We start from the raw sequence: 20,378 nt of genomic DNA on the forward strand, positions 1-20,378 counted from the left end.
TTGCTTCATGCCTTTTCTTCCTCTTCTGTCATTTTCCCTCCACTAACAATCCTGTTGTCAATTGTTTCCCATAAAATACATTGATTTGCTAATGTATGCTGGTGATCTGTTGTTTACATGTATATTCATTTTTCTGTGCTGATGCACATGATCTTTACACCGCCACACTTTTGGCAAGGTTGCTTTTTAACACATATTTCTTTACACAAACAGTTGCCAGTGTAACATCTTTATACAATGTACTTGTTTATCAGTGCATTTGTTTCCTCTGTTCTCTTGAGGGTCATTAGAAGTGGGCAGATGATCTCAAGAGAGGTGGCACGCCTAACAGAGCACCCAACCCTTGGTTTTTGAGAGCACTGCACCTGAAATTGAACTCATAGCTTCATATGACATCTGCATCATTCAGCACTTATGAGCAATTAATCTAAAATGGTACATAATTGTCAAATAGAGCATTATTATTATTGGAGATTTGAAAGCCTCATCAGTAAACAACATAATTATAAAGAAATGTGAGAACTTGTTTGGGGATGAGACAGCAAATCACATGTATTTTCCATTGTAGTTACATTCACTAAAACCACATACATACAATGTTGTGTTTCAGTTCATTCATTCTAATTTATTGTTCTGTTCTATTTCAGAGACAATTTGAGTTAAAAATGAATTAAATATATATATTTAAAATATTCTATTGGTGTGTGTGTGTGTGTGGGCAGGTTATGTGGTTTACGATGACTTTTTTTTAGGTTACAAACTGGTAATTACAAGGGTATTATGCTATAAATGTGGTTTATGAGGACATTTTTAGTGTCCCCATAATTTAAATAGCTTAAAAAACATACTAAACAATGTTTTATTGAAAATGTAAAAATGCAGAAAGTTTTTTGTGAGGGTTAGGCTTAGGGGATAGAATATATAATTCGTACAGTATAAAATAATTATGTCTATGGAGAGTCCTCATAAGGATAGCTGCACCAACAAACAGCTTTAAATCTACTGATGTGCACAGAGTTAGGGTGAGGGGATAGAAAATATCATTAGCCTGCTATGAAATCAATGGCAGTCTATGAGATGTCCTCACTTATAGTGAAACAAACCTGTGTGTGTGTGTGTGTGTTTTGTTTTGCCTTTTGTTGTACATTTGACATTGTTGTTGATTTGAACTGTTATATTAAGTTTGGAACTTACGGCACACCGTCTCTGCCATGTGCACGTGACTTTAAAACCTATAAAGAGGGGTAGAGGGCGTCCATTGTTTGCAGCGCACAGTCACTGCTGTGGAGAAACATACTGTTGAACAGTATGGCGTCGATCAGCCGGTGAGTGATATTTCTGCTACATTTAATACTCGATCTCATGTCTCTTGATTGCGATCTGTAAATCTATGGCTCAGTGTGAATGTCCCGATGTGTACTTCCCAGCGCAGTTTGGCACAGAGAGTTGTTTAAAAATCATTTACGACTTTTTTAGGTCCTAACTCCTAAAATGTTTTAAAAGGTTTTACTAAAACCTATCCTTTAATCTTCTTCGCAAGTCCTCTTTATGCAGGTTTTAAAGTCAGAAGAAAGCAGCTGTCTGATAGCATGAACACATTCTGACATTTTGCAGGGCTTTGATGGGAGCTTTTGAAATTGGACGAAATGAGAACTGATTGCAGCATATAACTCAACACTTGCCATTGGAGATGATGCTTCAGATATATTTGAGGTTCTGGTGACAGAGTGATGTTTGATTAGGTGGTGTCAGAAATCTCTGCTAACTGCACCTAGCTTACCTCAGTAACAACAACACAGCGACTTTAAACTGTCAGCAAGTGATTTCCATTGGTTATTTGTCTAATATAAACGATGCTCATTAATTGTACTGAACAGGTGTGTGCGTCTGTTATTGTGGCGGTTTAAAAACGACTATAACACCAGTGTCTGTTAGAATGAATCATACTGTGGACTGGAGTGGATGTGAAAACAACAGCAGGCAGTGGTTAGTTAAATTAAAGAGTTGTCAGTGTTGTTACAGTCCTTGAGTCAAACATTTAAAACTGGAATGTTGAACCACTTCTGTTCTCCTGACAAGACATGTTCTTTGTTAATGGACAGTTAATTAGATGAATCATATATGCATATTTTATATTGATATATTTCATACTGTAAACATTTAAATGATTATACCATAGTGTAACAGATGTTAATGTAAAGACTGATTAGTAGATTTTAGATCTTATGATTTTATTTTATGGATTCTACCAAGGATGTAACCATATCTTCTGAATTGGTGGGCCATATGCTGTAATTTAAAAATCAACCATGTAAAAACATACTTGTCAAAATATTGGAGGTAGTTACAGGCCTGGACTGTGCACATGAGACCAGAAAAAAATAGTTTCTAAACTAATGTAATGTAAATTGTATTTCTGCCAAAACTGCATTAATGTAATGTGCACAACGACCTAATTTTGATGGATGTTTGTGCCGATGTTCTGTCTCATTTGGCAAACTTCTGTAGCTTTTACTGTAACCTAATCCACTGACAAACGGTAGAGTTCAAGAGTTCATGTAAATCTTCTGCCAACCTCTGGAATCTGCTTTCTGTTACAGTGGAGACTCTCTTCCAAAGGTGCAATGCCCCAATCACCCCGATGCACTCCTGGTGGAGGACTACAGGGCAGGAGACATGATCTGTCCTGAGTGTGGCCTTGTAGTAGGTGTGATACTCTTTGAATTTCCACTTGTTTAATATTCTATTTATATATTATATTATATTGAGTGAAAAAATAAATAAAGGTTTTTATGACATCACTTATTTGTCCAGTTGGGAATTAAAAATAAACAAGCTTGCTTTTCCTTCCAGGTGACCGTGTAATTGATGTAGGGTCAGAGTGGAGAACATTCACCAATGATAAAGCAACGAAAGACCCTTCTCGTGTTGGTGATGCTCAGAACCCTCTCCTCAATGGAGGAGACCTCACCACAATGATCAGCAAAGTGAGGAGTCGTCCTAATGACTTCATACAAATACCCATTTTAACCAGCCATACATTAAATCATCTTCCTCATTGTGATTGTTGTTTTTGTGTTTTTATGTTCTCCTTATGCATTCTCAGGGAACAGGTGCAGCAAGCTTTGATGAGTTTGGAAATTCCAAGTACCAGAATCGTAGAACCATGAGCAGCTCCGATCGAGCCATGCTCAATGCCTACAAAGAGATCGCCACTATGGCTGACAGGATCAACCTCCCCAGAAACATCATTGTGAGTGACCTGCCACTCCTCTTCACTACTACTGCTAATATCATGATCACCAAAGCCTTAAAGAAATAGTTCACCCAAAAATGAAAATTCTCTCATCATTTACACACCCTCATGCAATCCCAGATGTGTATGACTTTCTTTCTTCTGCTGAACGCAATCATAGATTTTTAGAAGAATATTTCAGCTCTGTAGGCCCATACAATGCAAGTGAATGGGTACCAACATTTTGAATCTCCAAAAAGCACATAAAGGCAGCATAAAAGTAATCCATATGACTCCAGTGATATAATCCATGTTTTCAGAAGTGGTGTGTATGAGAATCTGATCAATATGTAAGTCCTTTTTTACTATAAACTCTCCTCTCAGCCCAGTAGGTGGCGATATGCATGAAGGATGCTAATAGCCAAAACCGAAAGAAGAATGTGAAAGTTGAGGGCTTTATTAATAAAGGGCTTAAATATTTATCTGTTTCTCACCCACACCTATAATATAATTTCAGATGACACTGATTAAATCACTGGAGTCATATGGATTACTTTTATGCTGCCTTAATGTGCTTTTTGGAGCTTCAAAAGTTTGGTACCCATTCACCTTCATTAAAATAAGGCGAAATATGAAATATACTGTACAATATTGCATACTATATTGCTTGAAGTCATATATATGAAGAGGCTCCCTTTTTTGGTTTGCTTATTGTCTTGCATTACACTTGCATGTTTTCAAGTCTGGCGTGTAAAAACAAAAATTTAATAGCCAATGGCGATTCTTTCTCCAACATGTCCGTAGAGGATTGCTGCTGTAATTAATAATTCCATCCTCTTCAGCAAAACACACCTTTTAAATTTCTCTCTCATTATCCATCAGGACCGAACAAACAACTTGTTTAAACAAGTTTATGAACAGAAGAGTCTGAAAGGCAGAAGTAATGATGCAATAGCTTCAGCCTGCCTCTACATAGCATGTAGACAGGAGGGGGTCCCAAGGACATTTAAAGGTAAAAAGACCATATTCTTTTCTATTGCTTGATGTGATGTGCTGAATTTACTGATTTCTGGGCTTTTCACATTATTTATTAATCCAAATAACTGATGGTTATCTCCAAATATTGCAAAGAATATTCAGCCGTTGATATTTAAACTTATATATATATATTAATAATCCAAATCTCCCTCCACCTCAGAAATCTGTGCTGTCTCTTGCATCTCAAAGAAGGAGATTGGTCGTTGCTTCAAGCTCATCCTGAAGGCTCTAAAGACAAGCGTGGACCTCATCACAACTGGAGATTTCATGTCGCGTTTCTGCTCCAACTTGGGCTTGCCCAAACAAGTGCAGATGGCGGCCACCTACATCGCCAGGAAGGCCGTGGAACTGGACTTGGTTCCAGGCCGCAGTCCTGTCTCAGTGACAGCTGCAGCTATTTACATGGCCTCTCAAGCATCTGCTGAGAAAAAGACACAGAAGGGTAAGACATTCTAGTTGTGTGGCATGACGGAGGCTTGTGTAATGATATATCTGTTATTTAGGCTTCAGTGCTCATTTTGTGGTATTTATAGAGCTGGGAGATATATCAGATATTCACAATGGGGGTATTTTCACTTGGTTACTTGTTTTTTTTGCTGATCGGATTGCTATCTGATCATGAGAAGACCAAGTGTAAATGCCCTCCAAGACAGATTCGAGATGGATATAAATTCGACTCAAACCACCTCAACTTGGTCAACTGTAAATGCATCTTGCTGTTCAAGCCACATATGCAAATGTTACTCCGCCCTAGCATTTTGGAGGCCCTAAGCAAATTTTCAAAATGGGGCCCCCTACCTTTAGGCTATTTATTTAAAAGCGTAATGCTTAAAAATGCAAACATATCAACTGTAGTTTATCAGAACAGGTATAACTACTTCAGAAGTACAAAAAAGAAAGAACACGATTTTTTTTAAACTAACCAAACATATATCACAGACACATGCACAAATTAATAAATATATTTAATGAAATTCTGTGCAAATGAATGAGAAATAATTAAATTACCAACTTAAGGTATGATACAGAACACTTGCTGTAAATAGTGGCATATGGTATTTGCACCCTGAAGAATAATAAAACAGTATATAATCTAATAAGTAGGCTATTGTGACAGAACTGGCAGCGGGAAGAAACGCACGTGATGTATCACTTAATGGTACCTTGTCACTATTGTCTTCAGATGCCGAGAGTGCGGTTTCTTCAGGTCCAGGAAACGTGTTACCATGACCCTCGTTCTGCTGGCCCTTGAGAGGCCGAGCCGCTAGAAAAAGCCGCCAACCAGGCTGGGAAGGGCGTGCGTGCGCCCGTCCACCCCCTTTTCTGCACTGCCTAACCTTTAGTGATCACGACTAAAATGCTGTGTTTATTTTCAGTGATATCACAGTCCCCTTAGACACTTTATTTAGACCTTTTGTGTTCATTTTTATTTAAAATAAATGACTTTCCGATGGCATGTACTGTATGTCTTTGCTCACATAGATCGATTTGGGGAAAATACTGATATAGGCAAAAGGTGGACTTGAATCTGGATCGCCCACACAACTAACCAGCTGTCTAATGTCGCCACATCAGATCTTAGGCTGAGGAGGGTCAAATTCACATAATTATTTCTCCGTGTCTTCAAAGCGTATTTTTAATAGTTTTGACAGGTTCCATCGGACTACTGGCATGCATATAGCTGGTCTGTGTGCCCAGTGCTATTTCCACATATTGCAAATAATTATATAGCTATACTGAACCAGTGGAAGGGGGGCTCCTGGTGGCAGCGGAGGTGTCTCCAGGGGTTAACCCTCAGGACACAATGGTTTTTCCATCATAATTGCTGGTGGTCATAAGATTGTAAGGTGTGAAAATATTAAAAATACTTTGTAATATTGTGGTTCAGTAATTCTGTAGCAGATAGCTTGCCAAATGGAAGCTAACTGAAAAACACAGAACAAGAAATTTTTTAATTCATGATCTATAGCTGTGGTAATATACTATTATGTGTAACAAATTATTAAGAAGTCATTAAATTTATTTACAAAGATATATTTACACATCATAAAAGGATTTTGAAAGATTTTTACTCGGGCAGTGAATATAGTACTTTTTAAAAGTCCTTTGAGACAATGGAATCGTTAGAAATCACTATGACGTCAGATGCGGATTCTATTTTAAGGGTGGACACAATCACGACACCAGCTCTGCAAACAGCGCTATGTCAGCATAGGGGAAATGAAAAATACTATCGCTGTTACTGAATATTTGGATAGGGCTGGCATCACACAATAAATAATACCAAATTAAAAAGGATGCACGTTGGAGGAGAGACAGAAAATTTTTCTTTCTTTATTTGATAAAGATAGTTGATGAAACTGAACCCAAACACTGACAATAAGCACAGCTGACACGCATGGACATATCTTGCCTATGGCAAGCCCAGAGCAGAAAAAAAACACAGTGTGCACACACAGACACGTGCACTGTGCAAAGTCACTTCAAATCAATTAATAAATCGCATCCTTTAAATTCGCTGCCCAGCATTAGCATAATCACAGAAGTGAACTCTGTTTTATTTGCATATGATGCAGGAATTGAGGATCAGATTTATATCCGTTTGGTGGAGACACATTGATGTGGGCAAGTGTAAATAGAATGTGGCTGTGCTTATTCAGTCGGATAGCAATCTGTAAACGCGTGTAAACGTATCAGTAAAAATGCATGAAGTGACCAAGTGTAAATGCCCCCAGTATGTTTGAAATACAGGCAAAATAAAATAAGCAGCATTGTGAATATTGCAATAATTTTAAGGCACTTTATATTGAGCCGATGAGTTTCATAAAGGAATAGTTCAGCCAAAAATGAAAGTTCACCCTCATGCCATCCCAGATGTGTTTGACTTTCTTCTGCAAAACACAAATGAAGATTTTAAGAAGATTATTTCAGCTCTGTAGGTCCATACAGTGCAAGTAAATGATGACCAAAACTTTGAAGCTCCAAAAAGGCAGCATAAAAGTAATCTATACAACTACAGTGGTTTAATCCATGTCTTCTGAAGCGATGCAGGTGGGTTTGGGTGAGAACAGACCAAAATGTAACACCTACTTCACTATAGATCTTGACATTAGCTGTCTCCTTGGCGATCATGATTTCAAGCTCGGTTTTGTTTCCTAACGCCATCTAGCGCTCTGCGCATGCGTCAAACACTAGGAAGTAGAGCTTGAAATCTTAATCTTGCCTAGAGACTGTAATGGAAAGGTGAACAGTGAAAAAGGAATTACATTTTGGTCTGTTCTCACCTAAACCCAATTGGATCGCTTCAGAAAACATGGATTAAACCACTGTAGTTGTATGGATTACTTTTATGCTGCCTTAGTGCTTTTTCTCATTTGTAATTACGGCTGTCCATATTGATGGTTCCTCTGATTGGGGGGGAGAGGGGGACCTTTAAGCCATTTCAGACAAAAACATAAATATCAAGATTATAAAAAATCTGAAAACTATCGAAATATGATTATTTTAGTTTTATCGCCCAGCCTTTGAAGACATCAATATTCAGATTTAGCATGCAAATGATTGCAAAAGGCATGCATGTGGATTTATGCTGTATTTTTTGGACATACTCAAAGCAGACATTAGTATCCTGAAAAATCCAGCACCACAATTTCAGTAAATAAAGATGGAGTAACCCTGAATTACTGATTCAAACAGAATTTAAGAAATGTGAAATTAAGTTTGTAATGTAGTGATTTTGGTCAAAGCTTTTTGGCCTAGATATATGGAAGTGTTTTTTTCCTTTATGTGCAGAAATTGGGGACAGTGCCGGAGTGGCAGACGTCACCATCCGTCAGTCATATCGCCTAATCTACCCCCGTGCTGCAGATCTCTTTCCTCCTGACTTCAAATTCGACACACCAGTGGATAAACTGCCTCAACTGTGAACACCCGTGTGCCCCACACTCATTGCTCTTAGTACTTTTAGAATGGTCAGCCTTTTCTCTTCCCCTGTGAAGACACAATCCTTCTGAAAAGACAATGGCAGGGATTTGACTAAGCACAGAAGACACATTCCAAGGTTTAACACATAGCGGGCTGTACTTTCATCTGTGTATATATAAATTGTACATACGTCCAAGTGAGAATTTGATTGGTGGTTTCAACTAGGCATATTTTTTACTGTAAACATTTTCTTTTGTAGGAAATGAGTGTTATTTTGTTAGCTTGTTTGCATTATATTTAGTAATTTAAATAAATGCTTTTTATATATAAAAGCATTTTTAACATCTTGGAAATCTCCAAAACAGGTTTACCAATTTCTTAAGCTTTGAGTGAGCATAAAGCATATAGCTCATGAATGGTTATATTATTTCCCCCCTTTTTTTTTCATTTTCATGAGGGGTGTGGTATGAAGTAGAACTCTGTTTGTGTGTTTCTGTTCCTGTTCTCACAGCACAGTAAACAGCAGAGAATCCTTTTAGAAGTAACAATAATTCATTTACATCAGCTCTACAAACTGTGTAAAAAGAGACAAACTTACAATGTTTGTTAATTACATAAACATTTAATTTTATTTCATTCATAATGGCCAATTTTTTGGCAAACATTATTGAAATAATTATTAAAAATTATGCTTATTTACATCATTGTCAACTTAAACTTCAAGACTGTGTACCATTGAAAAAATTCTTTGCATAATACTCGACTTAAAATCTTTGTACAGTCATTTTGTCCACAATTCAGATAAAACATGGATAACTTAGAATGCATAAAGAATTAGTGCTTCCAGCTTAGTGTTTATGTAGTATAGCCTATATAACATGCCTAAAACTAGCATCTACCCCTCCATTTGGATAGCTCCTTACACATTTTCTTGAGGATTCTGCTCTGAATGAACTTCAAGACTTTCACAGGTTGGAACATCTAGCTAGTAATATATTTAATTTTGACATTTGGTGTCACTTATGGATTCCAGTCTGTTATGCCTCATGTCTAGTAGTTGAGCCACACTAAGTGTTTTGTAAACAAGGACCTATGTATTGGAGGAATTTAAGTAGGCACTAAGAACAACTGTCACATATAAATCCACTAAACGCTTGAGAGATAAACAACTCACTGAATGGAAGATATAGCAAACATTTCATGTTTTAGAGCAATGACATATTGTAATTCATATTTTTAGTTTTCACTGTAACTTGCATGAATAGTTGCAGGACCATAAATAGAATCATACTGTACTGGAAGGAGGGGTGTAGACTCTGTTGAACAAAAACATGTAGATACTAAGCCAGTTTTGGTAATGGAGGCTAAAGTTACATTCTTTGGTGAGGTAAAAATACCTGAAAGTGGCTACCTATCATCTCAGTCTATGGCTTTATAACACTTTTTAACCAGGTACCTTGACGACATTTCAAATACATAAAAATAAATGCACATTATTCTTAATCACGACGCTTAATGCGTAGCTGATGAAATTCTATGGGCAAGATAACTTGCTAACTTCAACAACTTTAGGGGTTGTTTGATAGCACAGACAGAGAGACCAACCAGAAGTAATCAACTCAGACCCCGGAAAGCTTATCACGTTACATTAAAACAAATGCAATGAGCATTATTTGGTAAGGCAGTTGGTACAGTTAACCTGTTCAACTGACATCATTTTTCGTGATCAGTGCTGATGCTCAATAATTTCTAATAAAATGCATTTTTTTTTATCCCAGACCTGAATGTGGTGGTAACTAAATACTCAATATTTTTAAATACATTTTCTTCATAAAGTAAAAAAAACTGGAAAGGGTCTTATGGTGATCTTACAGTAACACTAAGAACAACAGCTATGACATTGCAAATGAATAAAATGGACTGATTCACATTTTTTGCATGTGTGTGTGTCTGTGTGTGGAGAGGGAGGAGTGCCAACACATGGCTAACACCAGTCTGCTATATAGTCAAAGTCTGCAAACAACTCCTGCTCCTCCTGGTTTAATGGCCGGGCTTCTCTGGGCGGCGTCAGCACTGGAGCCTCTGAGGTAAATTCATCATCAAAGTTACTAACATCACTGGAACCTTGGATTGTGGGTACAAATGGTGGCTTCACTTTCTTTGCTAATAGTCCATCCCAGTCAATATACTGAAAAAAAAAATTAAAAAAAATCAAGCTACAAGTAATAATTTATTCAGAGAGAGATAAGATCAATACTTGGAATGAATGAGGACATGAGGTCAGATGGCTCTGAACTTACTCGGAAGAACAGATGTTTCTTGACATCCTCTGCATCGCGTTCACCAGCTCCAAGCCGTCGCTCTGGATTCCTTCTTAATAGCTATGGGCAAAAGTGAAAAAAAACCCCCAAACAAACAGATAAGGCTTTGGACAGATATTTCTACTAAATTTGCCTACAAATATTAGTACTAGAAGACATTTTGGTGAGTAAATGGAAAAGTTGCTTTTGGTACAAACCCTTCTCATAATGGAGATGGCCTCAGTTGAGAGGAATCTTGGGTAGCGAACCTCATCATTCACAATGCTGTCAAACACCTCTTCTTCATCATCACCGGGGAATGGAGACTATGGAAACACAAGTCACACAGAAAGGCTACAAATATGCGTAACAGTTTTTTCTTTGCAAGATGAACTGATTTATGAATGATCTTGATGTGACTTTCACACTTTGAAAATTTTCTTGAGTGAATGTGTACCCAAATTTGACTGCCTACCTCCCCCTGCCCACAATGTTTTTATGAGCTGCGATACATTTGCAAAATGCTTTCCTTTTCAATGGGTCCAACACTAGAAGCTATTTAAAAGAATAGTTCACCCAAAAATGAAAATTCTCTCATTCACTTACCCTGATGCCATCCCAGATGTGTATGACCGTCTTTCTTCAGCAGAACACAAATTAAGATTTTTAGAAGATAGAGCTCTGTCAGGTCCTTATAATGCAACGAGTGCCAGCACTTTGACGGTCCAAAAGTCACATTTAGGCAGCATACAAGTAATCCACACGACTCCAGTCGATCAATGAATGTCTTCTGAAGCTAATCGATATGTTTATGTAAGAAACAAGTCGATAATGAAAACGTTTTTAACTTTAAATCGGCGCTTCCGTCCAGGACTCTGATGCGACAGTCATACACATCTGGGATGGCATCAGGGTAAGTAAATAATGAGAGAATTTTCATTTTTGGATGAACTATTCCTTTAAGGACTGTCCCCAGGTAATATAGCTTGAAATCAGAAAGCATGAAATGGAGAGCAATGAACTAAATTTTATGGTCAATCAAACCCAGGTCTACACCAAAAACGCTAGTGTGAAAGCGACATTAGACAAACTAACTTAATTTGCCTTGACCAGGATAATGGTTATGATGTGTTTAGTGAGGTGAAGAAGAAATGATTATGTGGATGAGCTCTGACCTCCCCAACAAGCATTTCAAAGATGAGCACACCGAGCCCCCACCAGTCCACTGCACGTGTATATGATGTTTCGGTTAAGACCTCTGGAGCCAGAAACTCTGGAGTGCCGCAAAAAGTGCTTGTTCTGTCCTGGTAACCCATTCCTAACACAGAGACAGTATGACATTTGTCTCTGGTGCTTGTACAGCCTTCAGGGATAATAAGCAAGCAAACATTTCCCTACCTTCTTTGCAAAGACCAAAGTCAGCAATCTTGACAAATCCCTCTGTGTCTAGCAGTAAGTTATCCAGCTTCAGATCTCTGTAAAATAGATTTAATCATCCTCAAATTACTAGATTAAAATTACAATGAAAATGAATACCAGTACAGGCGAATACAGTATAGCCTACCACAGAGCCCCAACATTTTTTTCCTTATACCTGTATACAATCTTGTGCTTGTGTAAAAACTGTAATCCCAAGACAACACAAGCTGCATAAAACCTGCAACAACAAAAAATAAACAAAAAATATAAAGCTGATTACACATTTTACACTCTGAAAAGCAGTCTTTTGTGTGTCAGAAAAGATCAGGTCACTGCTGGAGAAACAGTACATTGCAGTCCTCATGTGTGTATCACTCACATGGCTCGTGGCTCTGAAAACACATCTGCGTGAATGTGCATCATCAGGTCTCCTCCCGCTGCATACTCCATCACAAAACACACATGCTCCTTTGTCTGGAAACATGCAAAAATATTGACCAGGAACGGGTGGCGTACACTGTTCACAGTCTCAAATATCCTCTTCTCACACATCAAGCTGAATTGAAAACAAAAACAACACAAAACGCATTAAATAGTGATATTAATTGATAAGTCCTGCTCTCAAATGATCAGATCGTGGCCCCAAAAAGCAGTTGGACACTTAAACTCCACTTAAAAATCAATGAATGTCATTGCATTATATATTGCTCTCTACACTCAAGAGCACGCATGATGATCATGATGAAGTGTTTTCAGTGTATGAGTGGCTTCACACATTCATTTAGGAGCGTGCACCACTTGCAGATTACTGTATATTTTTTATTAAATCACAAACTTTTGAGGTTACATTATCACACTAGGATATATCGTAATTTTAATTTGATTATTTGTGCATTCAAACATTAATTGTCATCCAAATATGTCACATTCCATGATTTTCTGTGATTTACAGCTAATGCCATTTTTTATAACTAGATTCCATGATTCTGTACATGTTTTCCCACATACTAGATGTGGTAACCGCAGTTTAAGCTGACTGCGATAATTGAATTATTGAAAACTAATTCACATCCTGAGGTATTAAGGCCGAATCGCCATGCTACCCACCCAGGGTGTGAATTAATTAAAAAACAATAATAATAATCTGTGGTCCGACCATCATCGTTGTCTAAAGTTTATAACAAGTGTTTTTTGGTTAGCAATGTTGGAACGAAAAAAATCGTATTTTGTACTAAATCAAAACTTAAACCGTTTTGTCGGAGAGAAGTAGAGATGACAGCAGATGAGCAGAGAATGAACTATGTGACAGGGATTCGTTTACTATATATTTTCCAGGACAAATAATTATTTTCCAGGACATTTAGGTATTTTTTGAATTTTCCATGACTGGAAAACTGCATTGCAAAATTCCAGGATGCGTGGGAATCCTGACTTGGTTTGATATTTTGTTATTAAATGCAATAAAATTCATAGATTGTCTTATATGTCCAAATAATTCTGGGACCACTGTCCATCAAACAAAGGAGAAGAATCACCTTTCAACCTCATCACGGGTGACAATATCTCCCTTCTTCAGGGCTTTGATGGCAAACATTTCACCTGTAATACTGTATTCGGCAAGTAACACCTGTGGAGAAGTGGAGAAAAGCAATGTAATATATGGATTCAGAACTGAAAAATGAAAAGGTAAGCATAACCAGTCACCTACCTTTCCAAAATGGCCACGGCCTAACACTGCAACACATTTAAAGTCTTTAAGGCTGAAATGAAATTGTTCTTCTTCCTCCTCTTCCCTAAAAAAATAAAATAATAAATAATGTTTTTTTTAGAAACATAGATTATGTGTACAAAAAAAAAAACATTAAATTAAATAGTTCACCTTATATCTGTGTTTGTTTGGACAGCTATGAATTGTAATTGTGGTAATGGCTTTGTCTCATGTTCCACAACATCTTCAAGATCAGATTGAACAATGATGCTGTTCCTGTCATTTCGATAGTCGAATGTGGTCAAGGTGTCCTGCAGAAGGAAGAAAAATATGCCTTTCAGATGTCACTAGTTTCAGTTCAGCCATTTATACAAGATGAGACGGAATAATCTGTTATCTTTACGCTAAATGAGGGTAAGAGTAAAGGCATTTCCTTTTCTTTTAAAATATAAGGGAGAAGATGAGAGAATAGACATGAATTACATGTCTGCTTAAGATCTTAATACTTGGAGTTTAAAGAAGTCTTTAACTGTACAAGTCCTTTCAAGGAAACAGATGGTATCAATACAGATTCCTGCACTGCTTATCTATACAGCAACCACATGAGTGTGTAATGGTACCTGTTCTCGGTCTTTCTTGGTGATCTTGTCCTCAGGCAGAGCTTCTCTAAAACTAACAGGAGAGTAGTGCTTTGGTGTAGCATCTTTGTCAAAGTCCAGTTTTGTCACTATTGGGTCACTATAGAGGACATACAATTACAAACCGCAAAATCAAATCCCCCGTCTTCAAAAATTGGCATTAAACACTGTCCAAACCAGACGCAATGCAGAAGATTCCAACGACAAACAATTTGTCTGTTCACACTGAACATGATAATGCTGCGTGACCCAGCACAAGCCAGCAAATAAGGACAAATTTGATATTAAATGCACAGTTATGAACAGCGCAATATTTGACCAATGAGAGTTGATACCGCAGAAATATTCTAACGCTTGTTGCGGTGGGTTAGGACAACAACTCTGATTAACATGGAAGAGATACCTTTTATCACTTGTCGCATCTTGCTTGGTTAAGGCATGGTGCATGTGTGCATGCTTACAAATGAATGGGTGTTGTGTATGTTCATACCTCCTCAAAACAGGGGTTCCTGGATGACTATGACTGTGGCCAGTCTCAGCTGCCAGCTCTGTTACTTGTGGACTAAATAAGTTATTCGGAGAGGGAATGGCTCTCTTCACCAGCCGGCCCCAGGTCCCAATGCTCATCTGAGGTGCCCGCAGGAATGTTCTCCCTATAGACACACAAGAGCAGCCATCAGATCAATCCAAGAGCATGAAGAGGAAACACAATGAACTGACCCCTATACAACTCTTTACTTAGACACCGGGATAGTATAAACAAAGTGGTTACAAAAGAAAATGTCTCAACTTGAAGCAAATGCTTTTTCACAAAAGAAAGCTGCCAGAATTTGTAGGTGGTGTGCAGATCTGGGGCTAAACAAAAGGTCTTTGAGAGGCTGGAAGACATCATAATTTTGCTACACTACAAGCCTACAGGGAAAAGGACTGTATCTCTTTTTGGCCCATTTCAAGGTTTTCAAATCATCCGCTTGATTTCAAACATTAAAATCTGCTCTTACAGGGGTAATATTGATCAAATTTTTCTTGATGTTTTGAAATAAAACAGTTTGAAGTACCATGTAAACATGCTATAACATTCAGAACTCCCTCCTTAGTTAAAAAAGACCATCTACTAAAACTACGCTGCAAAAACAGCCTTTTCTGAAATTTGTGCTTTTGTGACATCACAAGAATAAATATATTAACACAAGGCCACCCATATTTACACATCAACAACACATGTTTGGGCTGTACTGTTAACCATTTCACATGTGAAAAAGTGTTTACATAGATGTTTTAAAAGTACAGTAACAAAACATGACTCATTTAATTCGAAGGGTCAGAGAGAACTTGGAAAATGATCAACACAAAGCTGTTTTGGTGCAAGAAACCTTAAAGGAATAGTTCACCCAAAAATTTAAATTCTCTCATCATTTACTCACCCTCATGGGTCCGTATATGGTCCGTGTACGTTACGTTCATTCGTTTTTCGTTTTGAAATTAAAAACAAAAAAATTCAATTATGCTTTGAATTTTGTTTTTTTATTTGAAAAGAAATAGGCAAAAAAACTGAAAAAGTTTTCTGATCATTTGTTTGTTAAAAATAAATTATAATAAAAAAGCAAGAGATTAGCTCATTTGTCATGTTTATTGCTCATTGTTAGAAATGAATATTCAGCTTGAATATTTGATGTGCACATGTGAGTGGATCTGAAACATGATTGGTCAACCTGCGTTGTCACCTGTCAGGTGTTGTATCGAAGGGTTAGGGTAGGTAGTGTATGTTAGGGTAACGAAGGGTTAGGCAGGGCCGTTTCTAGGCATAGGTGAACTAGGCGGTCGCCTAGGGCACCACCTGCTGGAAGGGCGCCAAAGAGGAGGCCTAGTGCGCCAGAATGGTCTGAAACGGCCCTGGGGTTAGGCTTAAGTTTGTGCATGGGGGAACGCATTCTGACAGCGGAGAATGTTACGGTCAGACACTGTTCCCCCCATAAAGATCTGCTAGGGGGAAACAGAGTTCGACACAACAGCGGCTTCAATCAAACCCATCAAAATAAAGGCCTGTTCACACATTTTTTTCGGTGCGAATGTTCGTACTACGCTGCGTACCTTTTCTTCATTTAGTACAAAACTCTTCTGTAAACTCCCTTGATGGTTCATGCAAACTCCCATCCCTTCTATTTAATGGTAATGACGTTATGACAATGCTTCCCAACAAAAGTATTTGCTCTTGTTTTAATTCTACACTGTATACTACAGTTCCATACCGCAATGGTATTCTACAAATTTATGACAAACTATATATATATATATATAAAATTGCAAACCCATTATATTAATTTTCCAGTGACTCCTAAAGCAAAGGACACTCACTCTAAAATAATTAATAATTTATATCCATCAAGTGAATTCTTAAGAATTCGATTGAATTTTGACCACAACATTTGTAATTTTTGTCAAGTTGATGTAGACACAACCGATCATCTTTTCTTTATATGCACTCAAATATTTTCTGGGAAAATATGTTCAGTTGGCTAGATCCAGTTGCTACCTACATCGTCTAGAACTCTAATTGTATTTGGAGTTTTGCTGAAGGACAAGAAGGTAGAAAATGTAATGTTTGTCCTCTGTAATGTTTTTATTTACAAGACAAATCCTTACTTTTCCATTTTTAAAACAGATTTTATTTGTAATTATTTACCTTTAATGTGTATGAGAAGTAAACAAGCCTGCAAATTTGCCAAAACTGTAAAAGACCTCGATTTATTGGATGAGTAATTGGATTTACATTGCCATATTTGTTTGTATATGTGCATTGTCCAATAAAAAAAAACAAAAAAAACCTACTCTGCGTACCAAAGTTCAAGTTTGGTGAACTCTGAACCGTGAACACATATGACAAGAGGACGCGCGACCAACAGGAGACTGAAACGTCACAAGCTGACCTCTTGACTCAATTCAATGTGAAATGATACTTATTGCAAAGCTGCGAGATTTATTGTTACAGGAAAGTGTGTAGAAAATATATTTTAACATTTTTAATATAATATTATTATTATTATATTAAAAAAATAAAATCGCATGCTCAATGCCCAGTGTGACCACCCCTTTAATCCAGGCATTATAAAAAGAGAAGTTGGCTTCAGGTGTCCGTTTGTAATATGGAACTATCAAATACCAGGAGAGAGCTATCCGTTAGCATTCCCATTCATCTCTACGACTGTGCTCAGATAGCACAGGGTTCCCAGAAAGCGAGCGAAATGGAGGCTGCCATCTTTGCTCATGGGCGCTCAGTTCCGGGATCAGGTGTTATGTGACTGATCACTCCTCAATGGGAATAGATAGGGGAAAATATCAATCGATTTCACGCTTTTAAGAGCTCTTCAAAAACAGTTTGTCACCGGATGACGATGTGCTATAATGCAAATAAATAATTTAAACTGAAATGGTTCATGGAAACATTTTTATTTCATCATAAAGCACGGCTACTTCTGAATGGCTGTCTATGGAGGAACATGCTTTATGCCATCAGGTGGTGTAGTTCCAGCATCTTCCAGCAGATGCTAACAGGGACCTGCTAACCAGCCAATTCCTGACCCCTGGGTTTGTAATATAGCAAAATACATGTGCAAATAAATATCCAACAACGCTCTTTACTCATCTCACTCGCATAAAAACACACATTATATACTCATCAAAATGCAACAACACCATAGAAAGAACATAATGAAACAGTTATACCAAATTAGGTAAATAAATGTTTTAACAGCGTTCATTACATTAATCGCTTAACAACTGTGCGGACAGGAGACTGGCATAACAGCACCGCAACAGCGACGCCTACTTTACAGGAGTGAAATAGGTTGTAGTTTCATTATTTACAGACTCTGTGTGAATAGACTTTCCATCAGAGGTTTGTCTCTCAAAATCGTAAAAGATTTGGTGTGAACAGGCCTTTAAGGAATAGTTCACCCAAAAATGAAAATTTGCTGATAATTTACTCACCCTCAGGCCATCCAAGATGTATCCGAGTTTCTTTCTTCATCAAAACAGAATTTAAGATTTTTAGGATTTCATTTCAGGCCTCCTCCTTTAAACAATGCAAGTGAATGTACTCCATTTTTTTGACGGTCCAAAATGCATATTTAGGGTGCATCAAAATAATCCACATGACTCTAGTCGACAAATAAAGTTCTTCTGAACCCAAACAATTGATTATTTTTAGAAACAAAACAATACTTATATACTTTTTACCTACAAATGTTCGCTTCCGTACATCTCTGTGATGTGCGCTCATGAGAGGGATGACATAAGTTCGGTGGTAAGGTCACACGTCACGTGGAGGAGGAGGCAGGAAGCGCGTCATTGTTTTTTTATTATTATTATTTGGAAATGATTAATTTTATATTGTTTTGAAATTGTTTTGGACTGTTTTTGGTTTGTGAATGGCACTTGGTCTGTGCTCTGTGCAAGTTTCTCTTGTAAACAATGACACGCTTCCTGCCTCCTCCTCCACGTGACATGTGACCTTACCAACGATCTTACGTCATCCATCTTGGATGGCCTGAGTAAATTATCAGCAAATGTTCATTTTTGGGTGAACTATTCCTTTAAGAGTTCAACACGATACAGCTCTACAGATGAATTAATCTCATTTTTAATTCTGAACATTAACATTCTTCCAAACATTAGACAGTTGCATATTTATTACGACTCCGCTCTCGTGCGTAAAGCAACCAGACAATGGATTTATCTGACAGCCCACCAACTGAATGCAGAAAAATATATAATGATGTAGCTTGAATTCAAGAATACAGTGTTGTGCTGCAAATTACGAAAAATTTGTCTAAATGTATAATACATGTGAAGTGGGACACGTAGGTTATTGTACGTGATATTTCTTAATTTTCCTGTCTATAGTGTTCAGGGGATCTGTAGTTATTTAGAATGTATACACACTATAAACTTGAATTAGCTTGCCCATGTTTAACGTGCTCTGCCGCTGCATTATGGTTCTGAAAAGTATACTTATAGCTAACAATTGTGTAGAAATTGCTGATTTGGCTGAATATCGCTTGCTATAGCTTTTTGTGATTTTTGTTCTCACTACAGTTTTCCCACTGACAACATGACTATTTTAGAAGGTATATGCATGGACTCACGAACCATTAGCAACTGGTGTTCAAAGAATGAAACATTACTGCCCCTACTGATTATGTCTGTTATTCACCGCCTAATGCCATGTGATGCAACATGTTTGTTTTTTTGGGGTTTGTTTTTTGTCTTTTGTCATGCATTCTCAAAGGCTACGTCTGTATCATGTAAGGAGCAAATCCATTTGCAATCGTATTTTACAATTTCAGCTGCTTTTCAGTGAGCAGAAAACAACCGAGCGAGTGCACAAAGTTTAAAAACATCATTAACCAGTAGGCTATTATCTCACTAATGGAAGTCTAGTTATTTATAATGTATAGAAACGTGCAAATTTGTGGTAATGTTTGGTAATTCGCGTCACAAAATTTTAATAATAATCTATACCAGGCACGTGCACACATAGACATCAAAGGGGGCTTGAGCACCTGCCCTTTTTCTTCCTCGAGAGAAAGTGCCCTTTTTTTAATGTATTTATTTTTAAATATATATATATATATATATATATATATATATATATATATATATATATATATATATATATTCCTGCTTGCGCACAGCTTCCCTGTCAAACAAATATATTTATTGAATAAAAAAATCTAAATATCAGGTCGGGAGATAAGACTTTGTCGAGTTCCGATGCCCTCCCTCTCTCTCTCCCTCCGTGTCTCAGCACACATCGGCACATCAGACACACAGACAGGCAGGCAGCAGCCCCTCCCAGCTCCTATCCCAGTTGTGTAAAATTTGTGTCTAATAACGTTATTACAATTGATATGCAAATTAGGCGTTAACTAATTAAAATGCGCTAATTTGCATACATTTGACAAGGCACTGCAGGTGAATAGGATAAACAAAATAACTAAATCATATCACCACAGAACTTCCCCAGTTAATGACTTACTTCAAGAGTCTTATCCCCTGAAATGTTATGTTTAAATATGCAGATTAGCTTGTTTTGGTTCATTTAGAACAAATCTACA

General features: G+C 37.4%; 2 protein-coding genes across 4 annotated transcripts in view; one reads left to right on the top strand and one right to left on the bottom strand.

Moving 5' to 3' along the window:
- Positions 1 to 1,223: 1,223 nt before the first annotated feature.
- On the top strand, positions 1,224 to 8,896 carry LOC127440978 (transcription initiation factor IIB-like). 2 transcript variants are annotated; one of them, XM_051698075.1, is made up of 7 exons: positions 1,224 to 1,325; positions 2,601 to 2,707; positions 2,854 to 2,987; positions 3,107 to 3,253; positions 4,118 to 4,247; positions 4,434 to 4,715; positions 8,066 to 8,896. In XM_051698075.1, the coding sequence occupies exons 1-7, from the start codon at positions 1,309 to 1,311 to the stop codon at positions 8,197 to 8,199; spliced, it is 951 nt and encodes a 316-aa protein (XP_051554035.1). In that variant the 5' UTR covers positions 1,224 to 1,308; the 3' UTR covers positions 8,200 to 8,896. The 2 variants fall into 2 exon arrangements, with proteins under 2 accessions (XP_051554035.1, XP_051554034.1); XM_051698074.1 differs by lacking the exon at positions 1,224 to 1,325 and adding an exon at positions 1,676 to 1,713.
- LOC127440977 (serine/threonine-protein kinase N2-like) overlaps positions 8,800 to 20,378 on the bottom strand; it is a 33,368-nt gene continuing 21,789 nt past the window's right edge. The window contains exons 11-22 of one of the 2 annotated variants that reach the window (XM_051698072.1): positions 14,753 to 14,915; positions 14,245 to 14,362; positions 13,796 to 13,935; positions 13,625 to 13,709; positions 13,452 to 13,543; positions 12,296 to 12,472; positions 12,092 to 12,154; positions 11,896 to 11,972; positions 11,673 to 11,815; positions 10,716 to 10,823; positions 10,498 to 10,578; positions 8,800 to 10,385 (exon numbers count right to left, since the gene is read on the bottom strand). In XM_051698072.1, coding sequence (XP_051554032.1) covers positions 10,182 to 10,385; positions 10,498 to 10,578; positions 10,716 to 10,823; positions 11,673 to 11,815; positions 11,896 to 11,972; positions 12,092 to 12,154; positions 12,296 to 12,472; positions 13,452 to 13,543; positions 13,625 to 13,709; positions 13,796 to 13,935; positions 14,245 to 14,362; positions 14,753 to 14,915 — 1,451 coding nt within the window. In that variant the 3' untranslated portion in view covers positions 8,800 to 10,181. Of the gene's footprint in view, positions 10,386 to 10,497; positions 10,579 to 10,715; positions 10,824 to 11,672; positions 11,816 to 11,895; positions 11,973 to 12,061; positions 12,155 to 12,295; positions 12,473 to 13,451; positions 13,544 to 13,624; positions 13,710 to 13,795; positions 13,936 to 14,244; positions 14,363 to 14,752; positions 14,916 to 20,378 lie in introns of those variants that run through there. The other variant, XR_007897259.1, reaches the window with a different exon arrangement.

Source organism: Myxocyprinus asiaticus, chromosome 5, assembly GCF_019703515.2.
Source record: "Myxocyprinus asiaticus isolate MX2 ecotype Aquarium Trade chromosome 5, UBuf_Myxa_2, whole genome shotgun sequence".
In the NCBI taxonomy this organism is placed as follows: Eukaryota; Metazoa; Chordata; class Actinopteri; order Cypriniformes; family Catostomidae; genus Myxocyprinus; species Myxocyprinus asiaticus.

Coding starts and splice junctions, on each gene's coding strand:
- LOC127440978 (XM_051698074.1), top strand. CDS start 1,691: ATGATGCTTCAGATATATTTGAG. Junction 3,254..4,117: donor ACCTCCCCAGAAACATCATT/GTGAGTGACCTG, acceptor ATTATCCATCAG/GACCGAACAAACAACTTGTT. Junction 4,716..8,065: donor TGAGAAAAAGACACAGAAGG/GTAAGACATTCT, acceptor CTTTATGTGCAG/AAATTGGGGACAGTGCCGGA.